Below are 9,749 nucleotides of genomic sequence, written 5' to 3'. Positions count from 1 at the left end.
GCCCCCTCCCCACTCCGCTCGAGTAGAAGTGTGAGAGAGCCCAGCAGGACTCAGAGGGGAGAGTTGGAGGAAAAAAAAAGGCAGAAAAGGGAAAGAAAGAGGAAGAGAGAGAGAGAGTGAGAGGAGCCGCTGAGCCCACCCCGATGGCCGCGGACGAAGTTGCCGGAGGGGCGCGCAAAGCCACGAAAAGCAAACTTTTTGAGTTTCTGGTCCATGGGGTGGTGAGTGGGGGAAAGTTAGAGGGGGAGGGCGAGCGAGCTGGCTCGGGCTGAATGGAGGGCTGATCGGGAGGGGCCGGGAGGGCACTCCCGCTCTCCCACCCCTCTAGTGGGGGGCGCCATGGCCCACGGCCCGGCTCCGGGACTGTGCTGGCGCCCTGGCACCCGAACACGTCGCCAGGCGGCCGGCCGGGTCTGGTGCGAGGCGGGGAAGGGAGGCGTTTGCATGGCTCTTGTCAGGGGCGGGGGTGGGACTTGGGGACTCTTCCCCCCCAAGGGGGAGTCCTCGCTGTAGCCGACAGGTTGACTTTGGTTCTCTTCCTTGTGGGCCCAGGTGTTGCCCCTGCCCTGGGGGTGGGGATGGGGGATGGGGACATGGCAGAGGCTGGGCTGGGCTGTCTGTTCATCCGTTGGGACAGTGTCACTGCTTGTGTCTCCGGAGCAAGGAGCAGGTGACCCTGGAGGCACTGTAGTGGGAAGCTCGCAGGCTGAGCCACCTCTGCATCCCAGCGGGAGGGCTCTGGAGCTTCTGCCTCAGGGTGGGGGAGAGGCCCGCTCTAGGGACTTAGCCCAAGTTAGGGGTTCTGAGGGTCCCCTTGGCGGACTCAGCCACCAGAAGCTGGTGTCCTTAACTCCTCGAAGGTGTGAAGGAAGGACTGGAGTTGGGGATGTGAGGCCTAGAGACCGAAGAGACAGGGGAGCACTGTCCTGCCACAGGCAGGCTGCAAAGGCACGTGGGAGCCCGGGAGGCTGGAGCTGAGTCAGTAGGGCCCGGCTGGGAGGGGTGGGGAGGGGTGTGGAATGGGAGAGGCAGGGGCTGCAACTCTTGAGATGGGTGAGGGGGTGGAAGCCCTGTGTAGAAGAAGCTGTCAGGTTTACTATGGCCAAATTTGGTTGTGAGCCCAAGGAAGGCACCTTCTCAGTAAGACCAGAGTCCCTAGGATTTTGGCCTTTCATGGGGGTGGGGCTGGTGGTGGGCACAGCTCTCTGGGGGCTCTGGAAGCCTCCCTCTCAGGGCCTCTTCAGCAGATGAGCCAGTATCCCTGGCCTTGATAACTGCGGAGAGCAGCTGACAGGAAGAGGGGGCCTCCCTGGAGTGGCCCATCCTCCAACCCCAGGGACCCCTGGGGGTAACTTCCCAAGGTGTCCATGTCAGCTAACTGAGTTACCAGTCCTAACCTGGCTGCTGGTGGGAGCCCCTTTAAAAAGGCCCATCTAGTAGGGAGAGGCTGCACACGTGGACTTTTTTTTTTTATCTGGTCAACTTAGAGCTTCAGTTATTGAGTGACTGTGAGCCCCAGTGCCCCATCTAGCTGGTGGCCAGGCCTGGGTTCCATTCTGGGCCGCTACACTGGAGGCGTGAGTGACAGGGTCAGGTGGGGTGAGGGAAGCAGACACATGGACAGGCAGGTTTCACTGCAGGAGAGATAGGCAGAGACAGCTGCTGACCGAGGGTGGGAGGACATTAGGGTTAGACACAGAGCCTGGAGGGCCAGGAGGGAGAGGTAGCAGTTGGAAGGAAAACAGCAAGCCCAGGGGCCCCTCCTCGTGCCTGGGGATGAGGTGGGTGGTGTGTCCATGTTAACAGGGCCAGGGTCTGCATCCCCTGCCTTCTGATCTTCTTCCTGCTCTTGTGGTCCCAGTCCCCATCCCACCCCACTCGTTCTGTTTCACAGCCCCTGAAACTCTCTCTGGCCCTCCCCATCTCCCTTCTGGAGTCTGGACAAGTGGGGTTTGGAACACTTCGCTCGATGCATTTGCATCTCATTTACACCCCATCTGACCACCCAGGGGTAGTGGCAAGGGAGGAGGAGCCGCCTCCTCTCAGTCTCCACAGCCCCCTGAACCCTGACTGCTGACCTTGCTAGGGTGGGGATGGGAAGAGGAGGAGGTGGCTGCTGACCTGGGTAGACGGGAAGGGAAATGTGAGTGGCAGTGTCACTGCCCTGACCCACCTCAGGCCCCCTGGGCAGCCCACCTCCAACGCAGCTCCCCTCCTCCCAATCAGAGAATCCTGGCAGGGTCTGGGGTGCCCCCGCAGGCTGCCCTTGCCTGCCCTGCCTCCAGCCCTCACCCTGGGAGCAAATTATGAGGGCAGCTTAGACCCTGGGTCAGCGAAGACCCTGGGTGTGGGGACTTGGAGTCAGTCGAGGGGAGTGGGGTTTGGGACCCAAGGGTCAAAAGCAGGGAGCAGAGTGGCTGCGATGAGGAGCTAGTGAATGCCAGGCAGAACCGCCCAAGAAGTGAAGCCTGAGAAGGAGGAGCAGGAGGAGGAGCAGAAGTCGGAGCAGGGAGCCGCGTACCCGACTTCAACCAAGCTGCAGAGAGCAAAGCCCTGGGCCCCCAGGAGGCAGCCCTTTCAGGGGCTGCCCGGGCCTGGATGAGCTGTGTGACCTTGGAGAGGTCGTTTTTCTCCTTGAGCCACAGTGGCCCCATCCGTCAAGTGGGGATGAAAGGACCTGCTCAGACTGTCTTGTAGAGGAGCATGTGGATGTGAACATCTTTGAAAGGTTGAAAGGCGCCATTAATATTCATTTTTGCGGTACCTTCCGCAGCCCCGAAGCTCGCAATGCCCTGTGCGGTGCCTGGCTTCAGTTAGCTTCCTACAGCCAGACGCCAAGCCCCTCCGCCAGAGCCGCGCGTATTCCGGCGCCCCTGCCCCTCCTACCCATCGTTCCCACCCATCGCTCAGCGCTCAGGGTCACCAGCCGAGGGTCTGGTGGGGGAGGGGAGACGCCGGCTCACCGCGCCTGGAGCTGGGGGCCCTGGTCTGACCCACGGGCGCCCGTTTCTGCTTCACCCCCGCCCACCCACAGCGCCCCGGGATGCCGTCTGGAGCCCGGATGCCCCACCAGGGGGCGCCCATGGGCCCCCCGGGCTCCCCCTACATGGGCAGCCCCGCCGTGCGACCCGGCCTGGCCCCCGCGGGCATGGAGCCCGCCCGTAAGCGAGCAGCGCCCCCGCCCGGGCAGAGCCAGGCACAGAGCCAGGGCCAGCCGGTGCCCACCGCCCCCGCGCGGAGCCGCAGGTGAGTGGGAGGCCCGGCGCGGAGGGGGCGTGCAGGGGCGGGCCCTGGGGACCCGCAGGGACCAGGTGATCGAGTAGCGGGGATTGGAAGAGGTGAGGAAGAATGATTAGCAGGGAGCGAGGCTTCCCGGGTCGGATGCCCTCTGGGGAGGTGGGCTTAGGGGGCACCGGCCTGATTCTTTTGTGTGCCCACGGTAGAGACAGGCTGTGGCCGTCGGCAGCCGGTACCGCTTCCCTGCACGCTACCCTCACCCTTCTCCTTGTCACCTGCTCAGTCCCTCTCTCCATCAGGTTCTGGGTGATGCTTCAGTCTTTGGGGTGGGGGCGGGGCTTCCAGTGGGACTGAGGGCAGAGCTGTAGGACTGTGTTGCCCAAAGTGTGGTTCTTCGCTGAGCCTTCCTGCCAGACCCCGGACTGTTTCAAAGCCACTCCAGATTTTCTCAATGGGACTCTCTGGCCCTGGGGGTGGAGCTTGGGGATTTGCTCTGTGGTAGGTGGTCTCTGCCCAGTCCCGCTCTTAATTCTTAGGCACTCTGGACCAGGTCTGCTCCCAAGCCACCAGGGCCAGCCCATTGCCTTATTTTCCTACAGCAGCTGGTGGCACCCTCAAAGCCCCTGCTGGCTCCTGGCAACAGCAGTGCCCCTCTGGATTTCAGTATTTAGCCAAATACACATGCTTTTTTTGCACAACAGATGGATTTCTATAAAAGGTGTAATATCAATTTTACCTCATTATTAAGTTTTTTTTACACATCAGGGAAAATTCACCACTTATAGGAATCCCATGATGAATTATTTTGTAAAGTGCATCGTCATTTTGTACAGCAAGTGGTAATTCCCTGATTTATCTTGTATAAATGGAGAGTTACACATAGATAATCTGTTTAAAACAAACCAGACCTTTAATGAAATCTGCTTGTCAGCCTTAGATTTCTGCATAGGGAGGGGGTAGTGGTTGAGAACACCACACGGGGGCAGTATGGAGCTATTCTCTAGGCTGCGTTTTCATCTCTTGACCCGCCAAGGTTTTTCTGGGGGTTTTTGAGTTAGTCAGCAGCACCTAGTGGGTCAGAAAGAGCTCACATCCAGCTGCTACTACCCTGGGCCTAGTCAATTTGGCCTCAGCCTGAAGTCACACCCATGCACATTCTGGGCGCCTATGGCTGCAGCGTGTCCCTCATCCTGTTGCCAGGTAGTCCCAGGGCATGAGTACCCCTGCTCATCAGCATTCTCTTCCAAGCCCAGGGTGCCTGGAAGGGATGCAGGTCCCGCCAGCTTCACACCATCACCTCCCGCTCCATGGATAGGAAGGGAGTCGTCTCCCTCCCTCGCTCTGAGCTTAGAATCCTTTGGACAGGGCACCCCCTGCTTTCCAGAAAAGGTCCTCAGACCTGGCTTCCCTCTCCTTTGTCCTCCCTCATCCCCACCTTTCCTCAAACACTTCTGCAGCTCTCATCTTTTGGCAGCACCACCCCCACCCGCCAGTCCCTCCTAAGTCTAAATTTCTCTGTCCCTAAGGATGTGGCAGGGTAGAAGGGGGCTCCCAGGCCAGAGAATGGACGGGTCACCCCTGTGTCCTTAGAGAGGACAGAGCACCAGTTCCACACACCACTGTCATAGCCCTTGGGCGGGCAGACAAGCGGGCTGTGGGAACCCCAGCCAGGCGGGCGGAGATGTCGGGATAATTTAGCAGGTGGCCTCGTTACTCCCAGATCTGTCGCCATGGTAACCTGGTTTTTTCTTTAAAAAATGTACAGTGCCAAGAGGAGGAAGATGGCTGACAAAATCCTCCCTCAAAGGGTGAGTGTCTTTCACAGCAGCCCCCAGCCCACCCCCCACCCTTTGCTGTTCTGCCCTCCCCTCCCCCCTCAAAAGCAGAGCTTCAGCGTCACAGTCACTTTCACTTTTTGTTTAAAAAAACTCATTAATAAGTGAGGCTCCCTAGGCCAGAGGGAGGGGGTGAGGTGGAGGGAAGCAGCAGAGCCACTGGGGCCAGAACACAGGGGCCTGTCAGGGGGCTGGATCCAAGTGGTACTAACACAGAGTTGTGGGACAAGAAGGGGGCAAGAGCTAGGGGATCAAAAGCTGCCAGGCAGAATGAAGGGGATAGAAGGTGGCCAGAGATCCTGAGCATCCTAAAGGGACCCAGGTCCAGCTGGGTATGGGGACAGCACAGTTGGGACAGGTGTGGGGGCTGAGCAAGGTGCCAGCAAAGAAAGCACCGCTGTCCAACTGTCCCAGGGATTGAGCCACTACTAGGCACTTTGCAGGGGCCCAGGGGAAGCCCAGTGGGCATATGACACAGAAAATGACAGGATGAGGAGACTAAAGGCTAGTGCTTGCTGGGCTCCACAGTTGCTACCTCCTCCCCGATGATGATACACAAGGCTCTTCCTAAAGGGAGAAGCAATTGTTATCCCTACACAGCAAGGCCCCTACTGCTGGATAATGGCATCCTGGGGAGAGGTCCTGTTCCCACTGTCGAAGCTCCATGCCCAGAAGAAGGATGGCTCCCCCGACATCTTTTGCACCCTAGGATTGCACAACATGCATACATTCCATGGTACAACCCTGGACTTGAGCCTCTGACTCCTGCCCTGCTCCTCCTCCTCCAGATTCGGGAGCTGGTCCCCGAGTCCCAGGCTTACATGGACCTCTTGGCATTTGAGAGGAAACTGGATCAAACCATCATGCGGAAGCGGGTGGACATCCAGGAGGCTCTGAAGAGGCCCATGAAGGTGCCTTAGTTCGGGGGTAGGAAGGGGACTCTTTGAGTCGCATGACCAGGATGGGGAAGCAAGGTGGTCGGGGTGGAAGCACACAGCATTTGCCCGGTTCTACACTATCTCTACAGCAAAAGCGGAAGCTGCGTCTCTATATCTCCAACACTTTTAACCCTGCGAAGCCTGATGCTGAGGATTCCGATGGCAGCATTGCCTCCTGGGAGCTACGGGTGGAGGGGAAGCTCCTGGATGATGTACGTCCCGGCCCAGGTCTCTCCAGGTGTCCTGGGGTGGGCACGGGCTGCACTGAGAACAGAACAAGGTGTCTGCACTAATGGCTAGGGAGTTAGCCCAGGCTGGGGGGGGTGGGGGCAGGCCTAGAGACATTCCAGGTGCAGAGGATTTCATCTAAGCCCACTGCCCTGTCTGCTGCCAACTTGGCCTCCTTCTGCTTCTCCCACCCTGTCCCTGTTCTGCCCCCACGGTCCCTGTTCCTCTCCCACAGCCCAGCAAACAGAAGCGGAAGTTCTCTTCTTTCTTCAAGAGTTTGGTCATCGAGCTGGACAAAGATCTTTATGGCCCTGACAACCACCTTGTTGAGGTAAGACCAAGAGCCCCTCCGCCCTTGAATTGCCACCCTCCCACAGGCCAGAATCCCTGAAGAACCAGCACAGATTTGGGTTAGGGACCGCCCTAGAGTCCTGGGCCCCACCACTCCAGATGGGCCTTTGGGAGACACAGCTCTTCTCTCCTGGACAGTGGCATCGGACGCCCACGACCCAGGAGACAGATGGCTTCCAGGTGAAACGGCCTGGGGATCTGAGTGTGCGCTGCACGCTGCTCCTCATGCTGGACTACCAGGTCTGCACCTGCCACGCTGCCCCATACACGCCACACAAGGATCGCAGGGCAGGCCTAGGTCCCAAAGTGGTGCATCTCGAGAGACCTCCTTCCCCTCCCAACCCTATCCTTCCCCAGGGGCATGTTTCCTCCATCAACACATCCCCATAGTCCTGAATGGCCTGGCCCTGGGCTCCTTCCTTTCTCTCCCTTTGGTCTAACTTTCACGGTCCCCTTTTCTCAGCCTCCCCAGTTCAAACTGGATCCCCGCCTAGCCCGGCTGCTGGGGTTGCACACACAGAGCCGCTCAGCTATCGTCCAGGCCCTGTGGCAGTATGTGAAGACCAACAGGCTGCAGGACTCCCATGACAAGGAATACATCAACGGGGACAAGTATTTCCAGCAGGTAACCTCTCTCCTGAACCCTGGGATCTGGGGAGCAGGCAGAGTTCTCCAGCAGGGGAAGTACCTCTACCAAGGTAACTACCACCCCTCCCTTCTAGATTCCTGAGTAGCAGAAGCAGTACACAGTCATGGTCTTGGAGCCAAGAGACCGACCAGGATTCTAGTTCAGGCCCTAGTGTGGATTAGCTCTGTGCCGCAGTCAATCCATGGTAGCCCCCCCCAAGTTAGGAAGACCTGGAAACCCTACAAAGCCAACCGCTTTCTGGAATGTAATATTCTTGGCACTTGGAGTTAGGATCCCCAGGTTCTAGTCCTGAGTCTGGACTCTGGGTAAGTGACTCAGCGATTCTGAACCTTGTTTCCTTATCTTTGAAGTGGAGTGAAAATACCTGTCCTATCTACTTTCCTGGGCAGTTAGGAAAATCAAATTGCTGCAAAAATGATTCAGCAAAATTCCACCAAAACAGAGAATATTCTTATTAATGCATTTAAAAATAAATACAGCAGATAAACCTGAGGAGTTAAAACAGCAGTTGATATTTATTGGGCACTTACCATGTGCCAGGCACTGCTCCAAGCACCTTATGTGTATTAGTTCACTGCCTTCCCACGGCAGCCCTGGGAGATGGGTATTCTTTCCATCCCCACTCTAGAGATGAGCCCTGAGGTGTTAACTTGCTCCAGGCTGCATAGTAAGCGGCAGAGGCAGGACTGATACATAGGCAGGCTGACCCAGGGCCCGCACTCTCAATCCCTGCCCCACAATGACCCACCCCCTACCTTGTCAGCCATATGGGTGGCTCCACCGCCAGACCAGCCCACCCCAATCCCATCCCCATGCGCACTAAGGAATCAGACTTCCTCTCAGCTTCTTGCAGCCTTTCTAGAACAAAAGGATCTACAACTGCGTGATGATCTCTTCAAGAACAGTGATCTCTCTCTCCCCAATTGTCCTGCTTCAGATTTTTGATTGTCCCCGGCTGAAGTTTTCTGAGATTCCCCAGCGCCTCACAGCCCTGCTATTGCCCCCTGACCCAATTGTCATCAACCATGTCATCAGGTGAGGTGGCCCCAGCTTGCTTCTCAGACCAGGGAATGATCTCGTTTCTGCCTTCCCCGCCCCTCCCTCTCCTCCCACTCCCATCTCTTCTCCCTCCCTGTTGGATCTGCCCCAGCCCCGGGGCCCTGAGGCCTATATGGGGGCATCATGGACACCAAGGGCTGGACTTCCCTGGCAGCGTGGACCCTTCAGACCAGAAGAAGACGGCGTGCTATGACATTGACGTGGAGGTGGAGGAGCCATTAAAGGGACAGATGAGCAGCTTCCTCCTGTCCACGGCCAACCAGCAGGAGATCAGTGCTCTGGACAGTAAGGTGGGGCCCAAGCCCAGAGCCGGAGTGGGACATTAACCCAGAGATGATAGAGTAGACTTTTCTGAGACCAGGGTGTGGCTGCAGATGAGCAGTCTGGGTTAAATTAGAAAATTTAAAAAAAAAAAAAAGGAGAGACCAGACTGTGGGCCAATGGGGCACAAATGGCCCTTCCATGCTGCTTGGAGTTGAACCTCATTCCAAGTTTAGTTCTGCCCATCCCCTCTGCCCCTGGGATTTCAGAGGAATCAGGGGCTCTGAGGGGTTGTCCTTCACAGGCCTCCCCTTCCCACCCGCTTCCTTTCCCCTCCTCTCCCACATCACCACAGCCAGGTGGAAAGCATCTATCTTTCTACCTGCAGATCCATGAGACGATTGAGTCCATAAACCAGCTCAAGATCCAGAGGGACTTCATGCTAAGCTTCTCCAGAGACCCCAAAGGCTATGTCCAAGACCTGCTCCGCTCCCAGAGCCGGGACCTCAAGGTGAAGAGGGAGACTCAGGGAGTACTGGAGTGGAAGACAAGCACATCGGGAAAGACAGTAAACGTTGTACTCCAGGGGCAGGTGAGGGGATTCGGGGCTCAGGGCTCACCCCACGCTCCCTCCCAGGTGATGACAGATGTAGCCGGCAACCCTGAAGAGGAGCGCCGGGCTGAGTTCTACCACCAGCCCTGGTCCCAGGAGGCTGTCAGTCGCTACTTCTACTGCAAGGTATGGAGGGACCCTTGCCCTGAGGCTTCCCCCTCCTCAACTCCAAGAGAAACCTCCCTGTTCAGCTTGTGGGCAGCCCTCACAGCTCCCCACAGTAAAGCTTCACCACACCGCCTCACCATGCAATGGCCCTCCCTGCTCCCAGATGCTCTTCCACGGCAGGCGGTGTCAGCAGGTGGGGGTTGTCCTGATCACTCACCAGGAACACTGACACCTGCTCCTGTTCTCACTTCCTCTAAAGATCCAGCAGCGCAGGCAGGAGCTGGAGCAGTCGCTGGTTGTGCGCAACACCTAGGAGCCCAGAAATAAACAGCACGACGGAACTTCCGGCCGTGCCCCGGGCCCCAGCGCTTTGCCCCGGGCTCCAGCATCACTCCTCTGCCACCTTGGGGTGCGGGGCTAGATTAAAAGTCATTCATCTGACAGCAGCCGCGTGGTCATTGGAAACTGGC

General features: G+C 57.8%; 1 protein-coding gene across 2 annotated transcripts in view; it reads left to right on the top strand.

The window, feature by feature from the left end:
• The window catches only part of SMARCD3 (SWI/SNF related, matrix associated, actin dependent regulator of chromatin, subfamily d, member 3), a 36,295-nt gene extending 26,573 nt beyond the window's left edge, over positions 1 to 9,722 (top strand). Inside the window, exons 1-13 of one of the 2 annotated variants that reach the window (XM_011941509.1) lie at positions 1 to 221; positions 3,035 to 3,246; positions 5,003 to 5,045; positions 5,861 to 5,983; positions 6,100 to 6,222; positions 6,474 to 6,569; positions 6,728 to 6,829; positions 7,053 to 7,214; positions 8,176 to 8,273; positions 8,452 to 8,587; positions 8,947 to 9,069; positions 9,196 to 9,297; positions 9,539 to 9,722. In XM_011941509.1, coding sequence (XP_011796899.1) covers positions 144 to 221; positions 3,035 to 3,246; positions 5,003 to 5,045; positions 5,861 to 5,983; positions 6,100 to 6,222; positions 6,474 to 6,569; positions 6,728 to 6,829; positions 7,053 to 7,214; positions 8,176 to 8,273; positions 8,452 to 8,587; positions 8,947 to 9,069; positions 9,196 to 9,297; positions 9,539 to 9,592 — 1,452 coding nt within the window. In that variant the 5' untranslated portion in view covers positions 1 to 143 and the 3' untranslated portion in view covers positions 9,593 to 9,722. The remainder of the gene's footprint in view (positions 222 to 3,034; positions 3,247 to 5,002; positions 5,046 to 5,860; positions 5,984 to 6,099; positions 6,223 to 6,473; positions 6,570 to 6,727; positions 6,830 to 7,052; positions 7,215 to 8,175; positions 8,274 to 8,451; positions 8,588 to 8,946; positions 9,070 to 9,195; positions 9,298 to 9,538) is intronic. The other variant, XM_011941510.1, reaches the window with a different exon arrangement.
• The last annotated feature ends 27 nt before the right edge of the window (positions 9,723 to 9,749 follow it).

Source organism: Colobus angolensis, unplaced genomic scaffold, assembly GCF_000951035.1.
Source record: "Colobus angolensis palliatus isolate OR3802 unplaced genomic scaffold, Cang.pa_1.0 Scaffold2, whole genome shotgun sequence".
Lineage (NCBI taxonomy): Eukaryota > Metazoa > Chordata > Mammalia > Primates > Cercopithecidae > Colobus > Colobus angolensis.
This window is presented reverse-complemented; position numbering and strand designations above follow the sequence as displayed.